Source organism: Mixophyes fleayi, chromosome 1, assembly GCF_038048845.1.
Source record: "Mixophyes fleayi isolate aMixFle1 chromosome 1, aMixFle1.hap1, whole genome shotgun sequence".
Taxonomy (NCBI): domain Eukaryota; kingdom Metazoa; phylum Chordata; class Amphibia; order Anura; family Limnodynastidae; genus Mixophyes; species Mixophyes fleayi.
In genome coordinates, this window is record NC_134402.1 from 24172278 (window position 1) to 24194544 (window position 22267).

Below are 22267 nucleotides of genomic sequence, written 5' to 3' on the forward strand. Positions count from 1 at the left end.
GAATACACAGTTCACTAGAACACATTTAAATCAGCAACATGGGAAAGGTAAAATGTCATATATATATATTTTTCCATTTGATTATTAAAAAGTTATTTATCTTAGACAGAACTGACAACAGTCTGACTTCATAATATTTGTTTTACAGAATTTGTTTTATGCATGTAATGTAAATGTTATCAAAAAAATATTGAAATATGAATATATTTTGTTTTCACAGATCGTTTTCTACGAGGACAGGAACTTCCAAGGTCGCTCCTATGAGTGCAACTCTGAATGTCCAGACTTGTCCTTATATTTTAGACGCTGTAACTCCATTCGTGTGGACAGTGGAAACTGGATCCTGTATGAACACCCCAACTACAGAGGACACCAGTACTTCCTCCATAGAGGAGAGTACCCTGAATTCCAGCAATGGATGGGTTACAATGACTCCATTCGGTCTTGTCGCCTAAGCCCACAGGTAACTAGCAGATATTTTTATTTAGTAAGGTCTCTTAAAATACAACATGTTAACATTTAAGAAATTGTTGAACAAAACTCATCTAATGAATGCCTTAATATTAGACAGTGTGAACATTAAAATCAATTATAGTTGTGTCATATATATATATATATACATACATACTGTGTATTATATTCTGAAATGGATTACAATTAAAAATTATTTTAATTTTAATTTTTTATATTATTATCTTAGCACCAAGGTTCATTCAGAGTCAGGATCTATGAGAAAGAAGACTTCAGAGGTCAGATGATGGAATTCAATGAAGATTGTCATAATGTCAATGATAGATTCCGTTACAATGATATCCACTCTGCTCATATACAAGATGGGTACTGGATGTTCTATGAAGAGCCCAACTACAGGGGACGTCAGTTTTATCTAAAACCTGGAGAGTACAGAAGATACACTGATTGGGGAGCCACAAGCCCCAGAATTGGTTCCTTCAGACGTGTCCATCATATGTATTAAAACAGAATACAAATCAGTCTGTTTTTTTTATTTAATAAAACATTAATGAAGCATTTTGGATATTCTGATTTTTAAAAATATATTTATTTATGGCTCTAATTATTTTTGCCCATCAGCCTAATTCTCCAACTAACAAATGAATGGCTGAAAAAAGATGAGTGCAATTTTAGTGTGAGTGCATCATTGTGAGTCTATGGGCTAGATTTACTAAGCTGCGGGTTTGAAAAAGTGGGGATGTTGCCTATAGCAACCAATCAGATTCTAGCTTTCATTTATTTAGTGCCTTCTACAAGCTGTCATCTCGCCGATTTCCGGCGACTTGTACAAACCGCACTATGGTACATTTACCCCCTGGTGTCAAATTATAGGCCTCTTACTTTGTTAAATCTAGACTTGCTAAATTTATCGCTAATAGGTTACAGTCCATCTTGCCAAAATTGTTGACTTCCCATAATTTGTGTTTTACCCATAATAGACATTCCGTTAAAGGGGTCTGGTCTGTTATTGCAGCCATTGTGGCGGTGAGGACTGCAAAAACAATAAAAACTTACCCAATATTGCATTGAGCCTTTAAGATGAAAAGGCATTTGATACTGTTTCCTGTAACCACCTCCAACTTATCTTTGAGCATTTGGGCAGGATTTTCTCAATTTATTAAATTCATCTACACTAATCTGACCATCTCCCTCTTCAGTAATGGCCAATTTAGTTCCACGTTAATCATGTCTCGGGGCATGAGACAGGAATGCCCTATTTCACCACTCTTATTTAATCTAGTATTGGATCCCCTTCTTTGATTTTGCAATCTCATCCTAATCTGACAGGGATGTCAATAACTCATCAGAGAATCGGAATGGTTGCCTATTAACATATCAAAATATTTGGGCATCCAATTGACAAAAAATATACATGATCTATACACCCTAAATATGAGAAGGGCGGTCAAGCAAGTTGTTGACAAATGGCTAGATGGAAACATCTATGACTCTCCTCTCTGGGCTGCATTATATCCGTTACAAATATTTTCAGATGAAATAATTGATAACCCACTTCTAATGTTGGTGTGGAAGTCTTGGCATTTCATCTGCCATAAATTTAATCTTAACTGTCATCACATGTTCAATTTACCTTTTAAAAACAGCCCTCATTTTAAAGATGGACATGCCTCGCATCCCTTTATTCATTGGCATTCCAGGGGCCTTATTTGGGTCAAGTCATTGGTCATTGTTCCCTCACAGTCATCTTTGTCAATAGATTAGTGTCAGGAATAGTCACCTCTAGTCACTCCCTGGCTTTATATCTAATCCTATCTTCACACAGTCAAACAATATATCACCTCTATTTTTGTCAGGAAACCTCTCCTGATTATCTTTACCAGTCCCAAACTGCACTCTGCGTGCTTGTGACTTGGAAGCTTACTGTAAAGAAACACACATGATTCCAGACTAAACCTCACACTCACCTTTCGCTCTGGCTACAGATTTAGCTGGTCCCTGTCCCAACACAGTCCCCCACATAACTGCCCTCCTTCCTGTCTCCCGCCCATCCCCCCCTAACTCTCCTGCCCCCACCTTCTGTCCCCTCCTACCTCCATCCTCATCGTTTTCTCTCCATCCCTGCCTCCCCTCTCCCCCTTTCTTCCTCCGTCCCTTGCGTCTCTGTTAGTCCCACCCTCCCCTTAGATTGTATGCTCCTTCGAGCAGAACCTCCTCTCCTCCTTTTCTCCACCACCTTAACTCTGCTCTCCAGCTCCTTGTCTCTTCCGTGAGGTCCTTCTGCCCCTCTTCCCCTCTCGCTACCCGATGGGGGCCCTCACCTTTCATCTAGCTGTACCTTGAGCTTCTGAGTTACTGTGCTTCTTGTTAACTGTACCGTGCTGTCTCACTCTGTACTGTACTTCTGTCTGTCCCTGTACGGCGCTACGGATACCTAGTGGCGCCTTATAAAAATTGATAATAACAATAATAATAATAACACAGACACACGCTTCCACACTTCCCAACAAATGCCACCAGCTACGTATGAGGCCCTTAGCAAACCTATGACTAGTAGCTAAACAGTGAATGCATCCAAGCAATTTCTTTTTTCTAAATATGCAGTGAATTTATTTAGAGTAATAAGGACATCACTAATTAAATTTTAGATTTAATATACACAAAAAACAATGCTTACAGGTTATAAAAAAATCAATTAAGAAACAATTGACATGACATACATAGGCAAAAGAGATTTAAAATAAAGGGATTAAATTCTGGGTATAATTTACAGACAAGTGGTATATTCTGCGCCAAGGGAAATTAGCTTGTAGATGGACAGATTATCAACGATGATTGATTTCCCAAAAGACTGACAATTTCTTGTAACTGTCTCATCTTTTTTAAATACACTTTTACACCTCTCAGCACCTTCAGGGGCTTGTGTTCTGTGACACTTTTTGCGACCATGATTTGCATGTTCCATGATTTAATACTCAATTCTACTATGTGACCTAACTTTCCTGTGGAGTGTAACACAGACCCAATTTTATTATTAATAAATTTAACAAAAGTTTACAAATTTATAGATACCTAACTCTAAAGGTCCAGTGTATCCGTTGAAATGAAACTGATTTATTCACCTTCTCTGCCTGGCAGACAACTTTATTTGATGTAGATACTGCCCTCTTTTATGCTATTTATGAAAATGGGGTTGATCACTAGTTATATTGATTGTAAGTTGCTTCTTGGAAACTGAATTATATTTGTCTATATAAAATGCAGCAAGCCATCTTCCTTGTGTAAGACCACTAGCTGTGAACGGCTTCCTAGAGTTTCTCTCTGTGTCCAAAAACTCTCCTATGTTAGGATGAAGCTGTTGAGCTTTCCCTGAAAGTGGTGCTATTATATTTTAAAATAGAAGTGGGCAGTGCCAACAGTTAAACACACACCACACCCACTGACTTCACATTTTACATCATAGTAGCTCAATTTATCAATGGATTCATTTAATATACCATATTTACACTGCAGTTATGTCACTTTCCAAAGACTGGATAGAAGCCCTGCGGCAGGGAGGAAGGCTGACCACCAGGAGATCAGATGATAAGAATGGTCAAACATAGCCGGGTACGGTACACAGAGAGGCAATGAAGTCCAACGATTAAGGAAGAAGCAAAGCCGAGGGCAAGCCGAGGTCGGTACATGACTAGTAGATGTCTGCAGGTAGGAAAAGCAACAGGAAGAGGCTCTAGATCACAGGCAAGGAGCACAATAATCAGGCACTGCAGACAAGAACTGGCCAGGCTTTTATAGGAAGACAGGGGGTGGAGCTAAAGCATGCTCGAACATCAGGAGACCACTGGGACTGATTTGGAACACAGGGTAAAGGCAAGGAACTGTCCAGCAGCCAGAATAGCTCAGTCAGTAGAGCAGCAGTCCACAGAGACAGAAACCCAGGGTTTGAATACTGACAAATTATGATTAAATGTTGTTCACCACAATTATGTTATGAGTTAATCCTTATAACTGTAATAGATAGTGCATAAATTTGACCATCCGCATACCCATACGTTTGCAATTTTTCAATTCAGACATTATGTTATTATGGTTTTGGGATATTTGTCCCCTGTTGAGTAGAGCAATGACCTTGATTTTCTATTGGATAAACCCCTTTCTGGGAGTAATGTTATCTCAATTCATAATAGACTTCTAAAGGGGCTCTTGTGACTTTGCTAGAACACGTTTGGGATTATCCCATTTGTTAACTATTTTTCCTCATATTTCTATGGATACCATGCTTAAGAGATTTGCATAGTCTATTACACCATTTCATCCAGTACTTATAAAGAAATGTTTTATAACATCATTCATAGGGGTTACCTAGCTCCACCCCACAGGTTCCCCATAGCCTTCACTGATTCCAGTAAATGCCTCATATGTCATGATTTTATGCTTCCTTTGATCACTGTTTTTTTTTATTACCTGTATATTAAATGATTCTGGAACATGGTACACCAGTATGCCAGTGATACTTTACTGATTTATGTACCTCCTCTGATGCCAGAATGGGCAGTTTTGGGCTTTACCCCAGGATCCTTTAGAATGACCAAGGGTAGCAGGAAATTATTGCTAATTATTTTGGCGGCCATTACGAAAAGTGCAGGTATGGATTCAGGAGTCTCCACCCACTTTATCTATATTCAAAACTAACATTTTTTGGATGGATAGGATTCAATCATCCCTGCTTTTAAAAAAGAAGAATCAAAAGGTTCTTTCAAATTTGGGAGAGATTTATTGATTTTCTGATTTTATTAAATCCTAGATTCAGTGTTGTTTTCAGTCTACTCCCTGGTATGAAACCCAGCTTTTAATGGATGATCCTCAGATTACCATTTATGACGAATAGTTTGTGTCTTAACTTTACCTTTCTGCCTGATTCTTCATTTAGTACTGAGCTTTGATCGTCAATCAGGGGGTAAGTGTGTTATGCTTCGATTTTTGGAAGCAAAACAACAATGTGTATATAGGCAAAACTTGCCTTTAAACACATTGCCATTTAAAATTTTGCTGTCAAAGGAGCCAAATATCGAAGATTTGCATTTAACCCCAGGTCTAATATTATTGATTATCAGGTTTGACAAGAAAGCGTAGCTGTGTTTTCTTGGTGGCCCTTATTTATCTATAATTGCATATGTACTATGCCTGGACACACCAGTGACTTAAGACTTTCATGCCATATAACGTTTTGTTTTCTGGACAATGTCGAAGTCAGCAAATTGGATAAAGTCATTTCAATTAAAGTCTAGCAAACTTGGTTGTCTTTGTCTGAAAAGATGCGTACGGTACGCTACGACGTACAAGGGCACGCTACGGCGTGAAAGGGCGTACGGATCCACTACACGTGGCAGCAACAGTAATCGGTCTTTTACCATACATTCGCACAAACACGCATACTTATAAAATAGCACACATTAATGGTAGTTGCAACACATAGTCAGTTATGTCGAAATATAGTAGTATTTATATGTTATATCAGAGTTACATGTATATTAATGAAATACACTGAACAGGTTGAAGGAATCACATCATGAGTGGTATCATAATGAACCTCGTTACATATCCTACTGTTTGGTTCACTCTGCGAGGGAATCGCAGAGTGCATACACAAGTTATGAATGATAGGGAATTATGAACTACTTAAGACTAAGGAATCTTGGCGGGAAGAGCAGAGCATACCCCCTGCAGAGATGACCCCCTCCTTTAGATTCCTTTGTATGAACTGGCCAATGATGATGACCCCTTGGACCTTCCTGAGACCTGGACCAATAGATGCAAGCTATTCCATCTTCATTGTATTACTGTAATTGATTGTGTATATAAGCAGCAGCTTGTGATCCAGAGTGCAGACATCTTGTCCCCAGACTTCAGGATTGAATGACTGCACTGGATCCAGAGCGCCTGCGATAAGTAACGGCTGTATTTACTATTACTTCGCTTGAGTATATATATTCTATTATTTGCGAATAAATCTTTGTGCGTTGGAAACACAACTCGAGGTTCGACAATCGTTATTGGTTAGCGACAATACGCACATAACAACAATGACGTTTTTTTCTGCGTCTGCTATAGCTACGGCTTTGCCTCATTATTTTGGTTGTCTTTAATTAATATGTTTTGAGATCATTTTTCATGTAACCATTGAGATTGTTCACTAATGCAATGATATGTGAATCTTAATGTTTGTAATTTTCCATATTTGCTTCATAGAAAAGTTAAACAAAAAAATTGAATACATTTTGTGAAATTTCTAGATTAAGCAGGAGTTAATCTAACTATGCTGACATATCCCCTTTATCATTTGCCATATCCTAACATCCTGTCATGGCCATTGTCCTCTCCACCAGCAGAGTTTAAGATAAAGCTTTTTGCCAGAAATCTTTTCAGCAGTGGCCCTTTCTGGGATTCAGAAAGACAGAAATAAATACAGTATGTTATTTAGAAAGCATTGTATAAGAAACTTGCAAGATGGACATTTAGAAGGTTGACATTTGGACTAGTATAAAGGAAGCTTAAGATCAAATATTAGTCATTGCGTGCTCTGTGTATAACATAATATGGAGACAGATTTGTGATGTGCCAAGCGCATGCCTGCAGCTGGAAATCTGGTCAGTGGAGAGGTGCCAGATCATTAAGTTCTAATTCTGAACTGCGCCCAGCATACCTGTTACCTCACATTTGTGCACCTGTCTTTGCATCTGTACCAGCCATCGATTGTCTACCACGAGTCATACTGAGCCAACTTCCTGTTTGGACACCGTTACTGCTTGCTGTCTCGATTTTTCATCTGCACTGTGTACTTGACCTCTGTGTGTGATCTTGTTCATGAAAGACTATTTAGTTATTGATTGCTATTTACTCCTGACTTCATATCCGGTAGCAGATTCTATTTGCATCACTTTGGCTGTTCACAGCTTGCGCTGTGTTGCTCCGGCGCTCTAGTATGGATGGAGATTCTGCATTTGTGTGTACACATGCTTGGAACAATTATTGATACTTCAGAATCAGTAAACTTGCTAAAAAAATTGACTCTCAGATCTTTGATGTTATATAGAAATTTCTGAAGTTTGTATCAGGCGATTACATATGCCTGGAATAATTATTGGGCCTCAGCTGAGGTTTCTCACAGAGTCCTCCAAGTGCTGTGCTTGCAAGTTACTGTACTGCTTCCTATTTAAATGTTCCATTACTTCTAGAAGATTATGTTGCAGACTATCTGGATACAAGACTGCCAATATTTCAGACCATGTATTTTACACTTGCTGTAGATACTGTTTAAAATGTTCTAAACTCTAATATGCAGAGACTGAGCGTTGCGCATAAGGGTTTACCAGCCAATGGAGTTTTATCTTAGATGTGCAAATTGATGGTTTAAACACTTTTATGGCACAACAGATGCTGTAAAGCTGACATAGTTTGGTCACTTTTATTTATTGTCTTTCTATGGCGAATGTAAACATCAATGAAATATTGATCAAGAGTAACAAGTATAGCGTGATGAAAAGGATGGCCCGGTGGAACTATGGTGCAATAAAGGAGACAATGGAAGGAGTTGATGAGATCTGTAGAGAAAAATAAATTTAAGTCATTAGCACATGTGGTGGTACATTTCTCATATTTGAAAGTGTTTTTTGCTGCTATATTTTATACCAGCATCTCATGTGGGGGAAATATATTTAGGACTATCCAGGATAATAATTAACCAGCTTCAATGGGGCATAGTCATCAGTTATATTCATTTAAAAAGTGGGGATGCATACTTTTTCCAAAGAAATGTAATACAAAGAGATTGTCCTGCATATATGGGGTTCACATGTTCAGGATGGAGTGGAAAAAGTGGTTGCAATGTGGCAGGGGGGGCAAATCTATTAGCTGTGTGGGGATCTTGGTTTCTGTGGTTTTTTTGGATAGAGATCCTGGTGATATGGTAACGGTACCTCCAAGCCATGATCCCAAGGTGATGGTGTTTGGTGTGACTGACTCCATATATGGCCTGATTCAGTAAGGCAAGTTAAGCAACAATAAGTAAGGCAAAATCATGTTGCATTGGAGGGGGAGGATAATTTAAATTGTGATGACAAATTTATATTTGGGGTAGGGCATGTCCTAGATCCACTTTAAATTTCAGTGTACAAATAAGCTATCAAGAATTTGTATGCTACATGAAAAAACAGACAGTATTTTTCTTATGTGCAAAATAATAAACTATTTTAAACCTCTTGCACTGCAAAATGGCAGTTCATTGTGGTTCTTTAATGGGTTCCAGGGCTTCAACATAATTGAGACAGTTAGATGGTGTTATATGGAGGAGAAAATTTTTTGACCTAAATAAAAATCAAGTGATAATGGGGTTGCGGAAGTGATGTAGATTGGGTAGACTCCTGCACTGTTTTATTATACAGTACATTGAAAAGTATTAAGACTCTTGACTAACTCTCTCATCTTACTCAACCACAAACCTTACACCTAAAGTTTGTTCTTTGAGAAATTTTTATTTCAAACTTATGAAACAGAAAATAATTTTTCTTTAAATGTGACATAGCGTTATGTTAATAGAACTTCTTAAGAAAAATAACTAAAATATGTTGTTTACATAAGCATTGGATCCATGTGTTGTGGAAGATCCTCGCTTAGACTAGTAAAATATAAACTGCCAAGTAAAGACATGATTGCCTTACAATTGGCTTCCACCAGAGAATCATTAAAACAACTGCCACATTTTTTGGACTTTGAGGGATTTATTTACAGATATATAACTATTGATATGCATCTATCAGAGTAAAAAGCAGAGAAATGCCACGGCCGACACAACACATCCACCAGTCCTGTTGTCAGATGTCATCTTGATTCTCCCTGTAATTCATAACCTAAACTGACTTCTCTGAATGAAAAAGAACCTAAGCAAGCATGGGGTGTCCTGTGTCTTACGCACAATAAAGAGAGGCGCCAACAGCATAAAAAGATATCCCCCCCTAAGGTAAGACCAATTACAATAGGCAGCTCATACTAAATTTTTTCAACCATTGGGACTCCTACAACCGTTCTAACACATAAGAACAAACATTTTCAATGGACCTCAGCTGCTCAGGAGGCCTTCATTAAACTAAAAATGCTTGTACTTCAGCCTCCACCCTGATACAATTATATCTTGTAGGTTGATGTATCTGATACAACTATGAGAGCTGTCCTCTCCCAGCACAGAGAGGACAAAATGATCCTCCAAATATGTGGCATTTTTCCAAATGCTTCCTACTCGCTAAAGCCATTACCGTAATGGTCCAAAGACCTATTGCCAATCAAAATGGTTTTCTTCGAATGTCACATTCTGAAAACCATATACAAAGATCACAAAAACCACGTGGTGTTTAACATTGTGACAATCTACATGAGCATTGTTTGTTGCTCACTTCTACCTACATATTATTACCTATCGACCTGGTTTTAAAAATGGAAAGGCGTCAAGACAATTTGAAGCTACTTCAACATCACATTCCTCCAAGTATCCCATTTTACCAGCACAGACATTAAATTCAGCAATTGATTCCACAATGCTTCACACAAGAATGGCAATGTCCACACACCAGAGATGAGAAATGTCCACAGTTTTAATACAACACATTTTATATCGTTTTGCAGCTGTATTTTTTTACACATGCAGAGACAATCCACAGGGTATTATTATCACTCCTACATTGAAGAAGTTTTATTTCTATGTCACTGAAATGCAAAATATTTGAAACTGAAATATAACACTTTGACCGATGATCAAGATGCAGATGATGATTAATATTATTAAATTTTATAAATGTACCTTGAGATGGAAAGAAGACATCATCTCAACCCCTAAATACTAGGTATTTGGGAAAAAATATTTTTACTTGAATAACAGAAATATATCCTAAAAGGTGAAAATAGTTTACCATGGATTGTGAATGGTGCGTACTGGAAAATGGTAGAAACGATAAAATGAGGAGTATGTGTTTCAGTTTTAAACTACCTCTTTAAATGAAAATGCTCTGTTCATAAAATCTGTTCATAAAACACAATAATCGGGACCATTCATATGGTTGTGAAAGGTTTAGGTTAAATGCTTTTTAGCATTCTAAGCAATGCTTTGAAACAATGCCAGTGAGCATAAAAGAACAATAGTCACATAGAACGACAAGTCAGTATTCTTCTGCTTACAGAAGAAAAAATGTGTATATAAAGCTCCCTTTCCTCATGCCCTGAATACACAGTTCACTAGAGCACATTTAAACCAAAAACATGGGAAAGGTGAGATAACCCTAATATCATATACATGTTTTTCCATTCAATTATTAAAAAGTTATTTATCTTAGACAGAACTGACAACAGTCTGACTTCATAATTTGTGTTCTACAGATTTGCTATATCCATGCAATGTAAATGTTTCGAGAAAAGTATTGAATATCAGTATATTTTGTTTTCACAGATTGTTTTCTACGAGGACAGGAACTTCCAGGGTCGCTCCTATGAGTGCAACTCTGAATGTCCAGACTTGTCCTCATATTTTAGACGCTGTAACTCCATTCGTGTGGACAGTGGAAACTGGATCCTGTATGAACACCCCAACTACAAAGGACACCAGTACTTCCTCCATAGAGGAGAGTACCCTGAATTCCAGAATTGGATGGGTTACAATGATTCCATTCGATCTTTGCGCCTAAGCCCCCAGGTAACTAGCAGACATTTTTATTAAATAAGGTCTCTTAAAATAAAATATGCAAACATTTAATAAACTGTTGTGCAAAACTCATATAAATAATGTCTTGAAATTAGAAAAAGTGTGAAAGTTAAAATCACTTATAATTGTGTTATATATTTACTGAGTACTATATTCTGAAATGGATTACATTTGAAAATTATTAGAATTGTAATTTTTAATATTATTATGGCAGCACCAAGGTTCATTCAGAGTCAGGATCTATGAGAAAGAAGACTTCAGAGGTCAGATGATGGAATTCACTGAAGATTGTCATAATGTCAGCGAGAGATTCCGTTACCATGATATCCACTCTGCTCATATACAAGATGGGTACTGGATGTTCTATGAAGAGCCCAACTACAGGGGACGTCAGTTTTACCTGAGACCTGGAGAATACAGAAGATACACTGATTGGGGAGCCCAAAGCCCTAGAATTGGTTCCTTCAGACGTGTCCATCATATCTATTAAAAAAACAGACAGATAAGTCTGTGTTTTCACTCAATAAAACATTTTGATTACCCTGCCTATTACATTTTATTTATTTATGCCTTTATTTAATTTATCCCTTTGGCCTAATTCTCCATCTAGTCATTGGTTTGCTGAAAAAAGATGCAATTTTAGTGTGAGCATATATTTGTGAGTTTCTATCTCTTTGCATGTGGGTGGAATCCCCTGTGCTTCATCTAGACCTTCCATTAGGACTGGGTAGGAAGGTGTCATTAGCTCCACTTATTTTGCGTGTGCTGAAAATGCCCTAATGCAAACACATATGTATACAAAAATGAAAAACAGTTATTACTGACTTTCTCTTCTTGAGTTTTACTCTTCGTGTAAATTCAAGCAAATGCCACATGGATTTTCACATACTAAATTATAAAAAACTGAGCTAAATCCTATGCAATACAGTATTTTTCTACATATATGACTACCTCCAGCATGCTGTCTGCCACATCACTTGGCACATAGCTGATATGTCTAAGGCTGGGTAACAATACAGTGTTTTTGATAAACGACTGATTGACCCGATATCACAGTAGTGTATATCCATGCAACGAGGAACGATTATCGTTCCAAAGCACATAATATCGTTAAACAAGATTGTTAAACTAAACTTAAAATCTTTTTCAACAATGCAACAATGTTGTTCCAATTCTGCAATGTGTATGTACTCTGCAGAAATAAAATGCCAGTTTATCTGTAAGACGCTATATTGACAAATACTGTCTCCTACCATGATACAGGACCTGGTGCCCGGAGGTCAGTCTGTACCCTAATATATCCTCTTCCTGATATTATGGTTGGGTCATGACCTTACACTATTGCACACTGGGTGTGTATTACGTGTATTATTATTTCATGTTATTAGGTACATTTTGCCCTTGCTATTACCTGTAATATGGTATGTATTAGAAATAGAAAGAATATTGTCATATCGTATGAAAATAACTGGATAGCAGAAGTCATTTACCCAGCTAAGGTAATTACCATTTGTCTCAAATGTCCATTGTTATGAGGGATGGCTTAGATCTAGTTTGTAATGAGAACAATGTTTGAGTGACTTGACATAGCTTGCTGGCAGCCCATGTTAATTAGCTAGGTCGACTGGTAATCTGAGAGGTAATTAGGTTAGAACTTCTAGATGATATGTAATGTGCCTCCACTGAAATAGCATTGGGAAATGTATTAACATGTATCAATATAAATTTTATTGTATCAAAATGTATCACAGACTCAGATTGTGTAATGTGGCAGATACTATGTGTCAAATGTTCTGTTGTTTCCCACAAGCGTGAAATGTCATTCCTTGATGTTATATTGTAACCCTTTGTTTAGTGTATTCAGCAAATAGATAATTGAATCAAGTCACCCCATTGCATAATCATGGCAACAGAGACAGTATGTTTAACAGTTTAAGTATCCACTGATAGACCCCTGCTGTAAAGGGAGAATTGAGACATTTGACCCTACTCCCTGTGTATACAGTCAAGAATATAGGAACAGAAAGATTGCTAAGAGAGCTATTCTAGCTTGGAGAATCCTAGTGTACAAGACATCAGCGAAAATAACTTTGGTGAGGCATTGTGGTACCGCTGGAGGAAACCCTACCAGTACAGGATCTGTGTGAGCTAGTAACCCAGGCTGGGCGACATTGTAACTGTCTAGCTAGTCGGTAGTCATAATATTGCGGGAGGATAAGACTCTGAAAGAGACTGAGATTATTATTTTGAAGTGCTGACTGCTAGGGGCTGCTGGAGGATACATGCTGCCATTTACCCTGTATATTGTGAACGTCTTGTGGTGTTGTGCTGTCATAGCCTTATTTTGGATATATTCTGGTCTACCCGAGTGAGTTGAATCCCACAGGGGGTAACTACCATTCCAGCTAAGGGTGGTATCCACACAGTAGCATAGAAAGTATATTAAGGCTTAGTGCATAGAAGCTTCAATCAAGTCTCAGTGATAGACTTCCAGTCTTGGAGGCTTTGTGCAAATTCACACACGAAGATGAGACTGAAGAGTTTGTACTGTAGCTAATGTTTGATGAGTGTTGGCATTATAGATCAGAATTTTATATACGTAATTAGAATTTTTCATTTAACTAATCCACAATAATTACATCATCACTAGTATTTCTACTTTTATTTATAATTACACTTGCTTTGAAAACAACATGTGTTCTCTATGAAAGCAGAGATTATGCAAATAAAATTTTGGTAAAACCTATGTCAGTATAGTTATACTGTATATCTGAAAATGGTATGTAAATAAGGATAAAATACAACTCCATGTTTAAAAAAGTGGACCAGTACAAAGTCTATTTTCTCTTAGCATGGAGAGAATAGAGAAACTTTGTGAGAGAGTTGTTTCTATACTGCATACAGTAATCATCTGCTGCATCTTCTGCACTCACTCCATTCACTGTAACAGTGCAATCAGATTCAGATACAGATACACTGAACCGGTCTGGGATACCAGATTCAAGAGTGTTTGCCTTGTAGATAAGAAGATTGGGAGGTTGTCCTGTTTTCTGTTAGAACCGGGCTAAGGAGTGTCTGGAATATCTACTGCTAGACAGAGGCTGGAATTGGATTTACATGAGGTGATGACTTGAGTCATCACAATCTGTCCACATGAAGCTAATAACACATCACAAAAATAATGGTAACAATATATAAAGGAAATTGCTAGCATCATAATCATCATCATCAACATTTATTTATATAGCGCCAGCAAATTCCGTAGCGCTTTACAATTGGGAACAAACATTGATAAAACAATACTGGGTAATACATACAGACAGAGAGGTAAGAGAACCCTGCTCACACGCTTACAATCTATAGGACAATGGGAGTTAGAAGCACAAGGGCATGTGCTACATCATATTGCACACTGGACCAGCTAGAATGCAAAGGTAAAAGTATTGAGTGGGCTGTGTGTGTTGCAATGTTGGTCAGAGGGTTGTTGTCTTGCGTTGGCTGTGTAGAGGATGTTAATAGTGTAATCTAGGGAAATTAAGATGGTGGTTGAGGAATATCATAACCTTGTCTGAAGAGGTGGGTTTTCAGTGAACGCTTGAAGGTTTGAAGACTAGAGGAAAGTCTTATTGTGCGTGGGAGGGAATTCCACAAAGTAGGTGCAGCCCGGAAAAAATCCTGTAACCGAGAATGGGAGGATGTGATGAGAGTGGAGGAGAGACGTAGATCTTGTGCAGAATGGAGGTGTTGAGTGGGGAGATATTTCGAGACCAGTGAGGAAATGTATGTCGGTGCAATTTTGTTGATGGCCTTGTATGTTAGTAGAAGAATTTTATATTGGATTCGTTGAAATACAGGCAGCCAATGTAGAGACTGACAGAGTGGCTCAGCAGAGGAAAAACGGTTAGTAAGGAAATTCAATCTAGCCGCTGCATGCAAAATAGATTGTAGAGGTTCAAGTCTGACTTTGGGAAGACCAGTAAGGAGGGAATTGCAATAGTCGATGCGGGAGATGATGAGTGCATGAATTAATGTTTTTGCGTTGTCTTGTGTCAGATATGTGCGTATTCTGGAAATGTTGTTTAGGTGTATGTAACATGATTTAGATATAGAGTTGATGTGGGGAATAAATGACAGTTGTGAATCAAGGATTACACCTAGGCAACGAGTTTGCGGGGTGGGATTTATGGTCATGTTATCAACAGAAATTGAAATGTCAGGCAGGAAGCTTATGTTTTTGGGTGGGAATATTATTAATTCAGTTTTTGAAAGATTGAGTTTGAGTTGGCGAGAAGACATCCAAGATGAAATGGCAAAAAGACAGTCAGTAACGTGAGCATCATAAAATTATTTCAAAATATCACCATACTTTGAATGTAGACAACTTATATAATTAATGGTGATAATAGTTTCTATGAATTATATGTTGTTAAGCTAATATTTATGCATCAGTATTGTGATGTACATATTTTCTACTATATCCAATTAATATAAAATATTATACTTTGAATATAAAGGTAAAATACATAGCATAGATATGTCAGAGGAACCATCTTTATGCTTCTGGACAGTTACAGACACAGACTATTGGGTTTCAAGACAGACTTTGTATATTATAAATTTTGTAAAATCTATATTGAAATAGCATTAAATACTGTGTGTGCGTGCGTGTGTGTGTGTGTGTGTGTAAAACAGGAAATATGCAAATGATCCGCATTGTACCTCATCTGATATAAAATTTCTATTATTACGAAATCAGACAACCAGAGGGGGAGACGTCCGTGTGAGTGGTGTGCTAGAGCAGCTGCATCTTACAGAGCTTTCCGCTTCACTGACCTGATCCATGGCCATCTGTGTACCCATACTAGCGGTTCTGTGGGTAAATTCATCCGTGCCATATAGTGGCAAGAGTGCCAGATGGGTGCCAGCTCCCTCTCTTCACTTAGCACCTGGAGTCCGGTCCTGTGCACCGGGTAGGCCATGTCCGCCATATTGTCCACTTGGAAGTTTGCAGTTGGGGGATACTCTCTGTGCACAATGCAGTGCATTTTGGTGAAGTGTCTCTGCAATTGCTCAACTGCTGCTCATAGAGGTGTGTCATGCAGGCAGGGCCGGATTAACCCGAGGTCTAACTGGGCTATAGCCCAGGGGCCTCGGGCATCCAGGGGGCCCTTCAAACTCCTCAGCAGCATTATTGATCGGTCAGGGGCGGGGGCGCCCCCGGCCCGATCGATGCTGCTGAGTACTGTCAGTGCAGTCCTCCGTCCCGGCGCGCTGTAGTCTGCTTACTGAGGATATCTCGCGAGAGTTCATGAACTCTCGCGAGATCTCCTCAGTAAGGAGCTTACAGCGCGCCGGGACGGAGGACTGCACTGACAGGTAAGTGCTTGGGGGGGTCCTCGCGGGGGGTGGGGGGCGGCGGACGGCTCACATTGGGGGCCTCGCGGGGAATGGAGGGCCCCTTAGCCCAGGGGCCTCCATTCCCTTAATCCGGCCCTGCATGCAGGTTTCCTCCTGACTGATTTTCTGCATGAAATGGATGGAGAGTTGGAGGCTGCTCCTTACATGCACGTTTACTCACCCCCAGTGTAGTCTTTACTCACCTGACAAGCACCAATTTCTCTCGGCCCGCATTTGAAGGGGTATTATATTCAGTGATATCAATTTGTGTCTCACCAGCATAATCAACACTGGCCTCCTGTATTGCATTTCTCTGGAGGCATTCTCTCTGAGTGGGAATGGAGGCAGAACAACACCAATAACACAGCACTGCTGATTTATGTGAGGACTGTTCTAAGTGGTGTATGGCAATTACCATCAACCTAGAGCAGGAGCATTTTTTCACCATCTGCATCCCCCCCAGTAACATCTCATTGAGGTATAGTACTGTTGAAGTTTTCACCTAGTTGGGGTTGCAAGGCATTACTTTCAATCCTTGGGCCTCTAGTGTATGCAATCTGGGATTTTGGCAGCTTGGGCTGCTTTTTATTTCAGCCTATTTACAGGGTGCATAGTCCCATGTATATTTTCTATAGCCTGGTTTATCTGTGATACAGGCTTGCTTTGGCCTTTACTTTCTCCTAAGTGCACCGGAGTGCCAATATATGGTTGATTTGACTTGTGCTCTCATTCATCTCTCCTAAACCTTCAGACATCTCAAAAAGCACTGAACAATTTCCCATGCTGACTAAGTTTGGATTATAATACTTGGGGGTAAATGTATCATACTTCGGTTTCTTCAACTCGCAGGAGTTCGGCGAGATGACAGCTAAAATTTAAATCGGCGCTGCCTTGTAAAGGGAAACTTGCCTTTACAAGGCAGCGCCGCTTTAAATTTTAGCTGTCATCTCGCCGAACTCCCGCGAGTTGAAGAAACCGGAGTATGATACATTTATCCCTTGGTGTGGTTTATAAAGTTTCTGCTGTTTGGGGTCTTGGGTGTCTGAGTATATGTAGGTTATCCATACTGTTGACACTTATTGATCTAAGACTACACCCAGATATTTCTTTACCAAACTTTGGCTGATAGGCAACAGAACGTCCACTCCAGGTATTCAGTGTTTAAACTGTTACAGGTTACTCTGTCTTCAAATATTTTGTATTGTGTCAGTGTAAAATTGTCACAAATTTACAACATTTCCAGTGGGTTATATTGTTTCAAGTTTATATATAGCATTATTTCAGTGGACTAATGTTTTATATTTAATGTATACTTTTTAGCCTAGGTCATCTCCTATCTTTGTATTTATGGTTTAATTATGTATAAGTACATTGACAAATCATCTGTTGGTAAAATGGGTAAAACAAAGGCCCTCTCTACTATATCCCAACCTGCCCTGAATATCCCATCTTCACCTGAACTCCTATATTTTTCAGGGTCAAGCTCTGCTGCCCAGGCCAACTCTGTCCCCAAATCTACTAACTCGGTTTTTTAAACAGTCCATGAAATGCTCACAGTCATCATTCCTGTCATAGAGCAAAAACTTGACAGTGTACAATCAGCTATTACAGCTGATGTGACCCAACTTGAACATAATGTAAAACAAATTGCCTCTTTGAAAACTCTTGTATGTGATGTAGAGGAAAATATGGCCTCCCTTCAAAACACTATAACTGCTCATTCTAAAACTATCCTGTCCCTGATAGGGAAACTAGATAACCTTGAAAATTGCCACCAGTGGAATTATTTGCTCTTTGTAGGTATACCGAAATTTGTAAAAGGTCTGAAACTCATTACCTTTTCCAAATATATATTGTTTATGCCCTTGGGATATCGACTGATGGTGTCCAAGTAATTATTGAACGGGCACCTAGGTTGGATCCGGACAGAGGTACTGGTAATAGTGAAAATCGGTCTCCAGCAGTTATTGCTAAATTTCAGAATTTTAAATATAAGGAGGTTATATTGTCTTCCTATAGGAGCACGGTTCGGGGGCTGTTAGAGGCCTTAAATCTTGGTGTTTCGACACTTTCTATCCACAGTCTCCCATAGGAGGAGAGAGCTTACTCCTATGTGTAAATGTCAATTTGATCATCACATTAGAGTTGCCCTGATGTATCCGACAAGATTACGTATCATTGAAAATGAGCAAACTCCAATCTTTAGTGACTCAGAGAGTGCCATAGCATTTATCTAGCATAAGAAAATACCAGATGACCTGAAGTAGAGGTCACTGTTCAAGGATTATTTTTTTAGTCACATTACACATAGATTTGTTACTTTAATACTGGTATTTAGTTTTATCATTACCCTGTCTTTGCCAAATAGGGGTTTGAGTACATTTCGGGTGGAATATGGAACAACTAAGTCATCTGGAGGTATTTAAGGTTTGCCACTGATTAGGATTTCTATTTTACATAATTTTCTATTTTTCTCATCCGTTCGGTTCACAAACTAGTACGCACTTATTTTATTGGATTTAATATATGTTAATGTTTAGTACCTTTATTCTTGAAACTCATTGTTTTATACGCTTTTATGTGTGAACACTGCTTAGGGGCAACTAATTATTCTCCTATTCCAAATTTTTAACATCAATTCCCTATTCCTCTCATGGCTACAAGTAATGTCCTTGAATGACGGATGATGCTCTTGTCTCACAAGGTTTCCGTGAGATTTCCTGGAATGTGGCGTGTTTGACTATGCAGATAAAGTAGAGAAAGGTGGAGACTCATTTGAAGTCCTTATCTCCAGACATTGCCTTACTCAAGGAAATTCACTGAAATCATGCTCAGAGGATATCGTTAAAGGCTACATGGAAAAATAATGTTACTCTGCACCCTATGTTACTAAAAAAGAGGGGTGGCGATAGTGTTTCATAGAAAGTTGGATTATAAAATTAAGAATTACATGCCATATACAGATAGATATCTAATTTTACAGTTTTCCATAGATGGGGAAACATATATGCCCTAAATCCACCGAATAATCAATTATTTTCACATATTTCTCAGTTGATAACACATACAGGCATTCCAAATTTATTCATGGGCTGGGATTTTAATATGATCGACAATCCGACATTAGATAAATCCAATCCTTCCCCCACCATTTTGGCTTCACCATTAAACAGCCTACATTTATTGAGAACACAACATGATTTATATGACCCTTGGAGGCTGCATAACTTCTTAGATAAATATTATTCTTGCCATTCTCGAGTGCATAACACCTTTTCATTGACTGTTTTGTATTTTTTAGTCACTAACCACATTTTTAATGGGTATCATCCATTCAAGTCCATAGTGTTGTCATATCTGACCACTTTTGTTTCCATCCAAATTGATTTTCTTACTCCACATGTTTCGCATAGGATCTGTCAATTTCCCAAATATCTTAGCCATTTGGCGCATTTTACTGAATACATTAATAGAAAATGGATGGAATCAACTGATGATAACATAGAACATTGGGAGGATTCAATCCTCTTTTGGGAAACCTTGAAAGCTGTAGTGAGAGGACATATCATTGCTTATCAAGCTAAAAAAAAAAAAGATTCCCACTCTAAATATCTTTCTTTGTTTTATGCTATGCAACATGCCTTTAAATATTATACTTCTAAACCCCCAACTTAGATTAATATTTTTCAGCTAAACAACATCTTGAAAGTTTCCTTTTAGCGACTGCCAAGAGTAGTGTTGTTTACACCAGACACAAATTTTATAGATGTGGCAATAAGGTGGGGAAAAGGCGACAAAGGGGCATAATCATGTCCTCCTTATTAATGATCTGATCTCTGGCCCTCATTCTTTATCTAATGCTGATATATTGTCTCAATTTTTAGCCAATTATGAGGCACTTTAAACAAACCACCACAGAGATCCATCCTCACATCAGAGTCTCTTGCGGGAGGATAATCTTCCCAAACTTATGAGTGATCAATGATTAATGTTGAATTCGGATAACAGAACGTGCGATAAAAGTTGTAATTAAATCCCTGCCTCTAATAAATCTTCTGCCCCTGTCGGCTATAGTGGGAAATATTATAAGAAGCTGCAACCGAATGTTGTCCCTTTCTTGACTTTTCTGTCTCAAAAATTACATAAGGATAATTTGCCTTTCTCTAAATTCAATAAGGCACACACTATTTTTATCCCGAAACAAAGAAAGTCTCTGGATCTGGTGTCAAATTATAGGCCTATTACTTTGTTTAATCAAGAATTTAGAATATTAGCTAAAGTTTTTATTGAGACTTGATGTCGAAAAGGCATGTTTGTTTGAAAATAAGGCGTTTTGGTGGGAATTCGCTCAATTATTAAATTCATCTAAACTAATCCGACCACCTTCCTCTTCATTAATGGCCAACTTATTTCCCCCGTTAATCATATCTCGAGGCACGCACCTCACCTTACTATCATTGTTTAGGATCATGGAGGAGTATGGACAAGTATTGTAATATACAGTTAATCAATTAAAATCTGTAGCATTGCACCTAGGCCCTGAAAGCAGGCCGACCTGTAGTAGACAATACGCTCTGTCTTGGGCCAATAAATCATTAACATATTTGCGCATCATGTTGCAAAAAATATACATGATCTCCACATCCTGAATATGAGAAGGGTGGTCAACAAGTTGTTGATGAATGGCTATTTGGAAACACCTATTACTTTCCTATCTGGGCCATGCAAATTTAATCAAGACAATAATATTTCCTAAGATATTCTTTACAAATTTTGTCCATTCTATTATCAACTTAAGATGAAAAGCTTCTTAACAAATATGTCAGGAATTGTATTTGGCAGTATAAACGGCCCAGAATTGGATTGTTTATGCTTCTGCAGAGTCAGCCGGGTGGGGGTATCAATTTTCAAAATAAGCGACTGTATGGTCATGCAGGTACCATCCATTATGTTAGTTTACATGCTGGTAATACTTATGTTGATTTTGCTTTAGAACAGTGGTTTCTGTTGAATATGGACTTGAGCGCTTTACTTCATATGCACAAACAGGATATTTCAGATTAAATAATGAATAACCTACTTTTAATGTCGGTGTCACGGGCACTAGGAGTCTTTACCCAGGGATCACCAGATGATGGACTTACCAGAGCAGTATAGGTGGTAATATGGTACTCTGGTAGCGGGGTGATCACGGAACAGAAGACAGCAGATAGTAGAGAATGCTCGTGGAAAGTCTATGACTAGCAGCACTGGTAATATGTAATAATAGTACACGAGGAACTGAATGGACAAGGGAAACGTGAGGGAAGTCAGTGGTCTGCGGATAGCAAGTTGTACCACTGCTGTAGTGAGGAGGAATGTCCAGAAGTAACGAGGAGGTGATGAGAGTCAGCGGTCTGCGTTAGCAAGTTGTACCGCTGTCTAGGTGAAGGAATGGAATCCGGGTGGAGGTATCCGGGAAGTCAGTGGTCTGCGTTAGCAAGTTGTACCACTGCTATGTGAAAGAATATGGAAACAGGTGACTCAGGAAACAGGGAACAGTGGTCTGCCTCTAGCAAGTTGTACCACTGAATATATATGTGAGGAGGAGCACGGGGAGAGAAATGCAATGCAGAGTATACACAGGCACACTGAACTTGATCCCATGATGATATG

General features: G+C 38.5%; 2 protein-coding genes across 2 annotated transcripts; both read left to right on the plus strand.

Moving 5' to 3' along the window:
• Positions 1 to 38: 38 nt before the first annotated feature.
• Positions 39 to 976, plus strand: LOC142145416 (gamma-crystallin-3-like). Its single transcript, XM_075204608.1, has 3 exons — positions 39 to 47; positions 149 to 463; positions 701 to 976. The coding sequence occupies exons 1-3, from the start codon at positions 39 to 41 to the stop codon at positions 974 to 976; spliced, it is 600 nt and encodes a 199-aa protein (XP_075060709.1).
• A 9930-nt stretch (positions 977 to 10906) lies between these two features.
• LOC142146989 (gamma-crystallin-3-like) lies at positions 10907 to 11705 on the plus strand. The gene is made up of 2 exons (XM_075204722.1): positions 10907 to 11206; positions 11430 to 11705. Exons 1-2 carry the CDS (start codon positions 10907 to 10909, stop codon positions 11703 to 11705), a joined length of 576 nt encoding a protein of 191 aa, XP_075060823.1.
• The last annotated feature ends 10562 nt before the right edge of the window (positions 11706 to 22267 follow it).

Coding starts and splice junctions, on each gene's coding strand:
- LOC142145416 (XM_075204608.1), top strand. Junction 464..700: donor CTTGTCGCCTAAGCCCACAG/GTAACTAGCAGA, acceptor TTATTATCTTAG/CACCAAGGTTCATTCAGAGT.
- LOC142146989 (XM_075204722.1), top strand. CDS start 10,907: ATGCAATGTAAATGTTTCGAGAAAAGTATTGAATATCAGTATATTTTG. Junction 11,207..11,429: donor CTTTGCGCCTAAGCCCCCAG/GTAACTAGCAGA, acceptor TTATTATGGCAG/CACCAAGGTTCATTCAGAGT.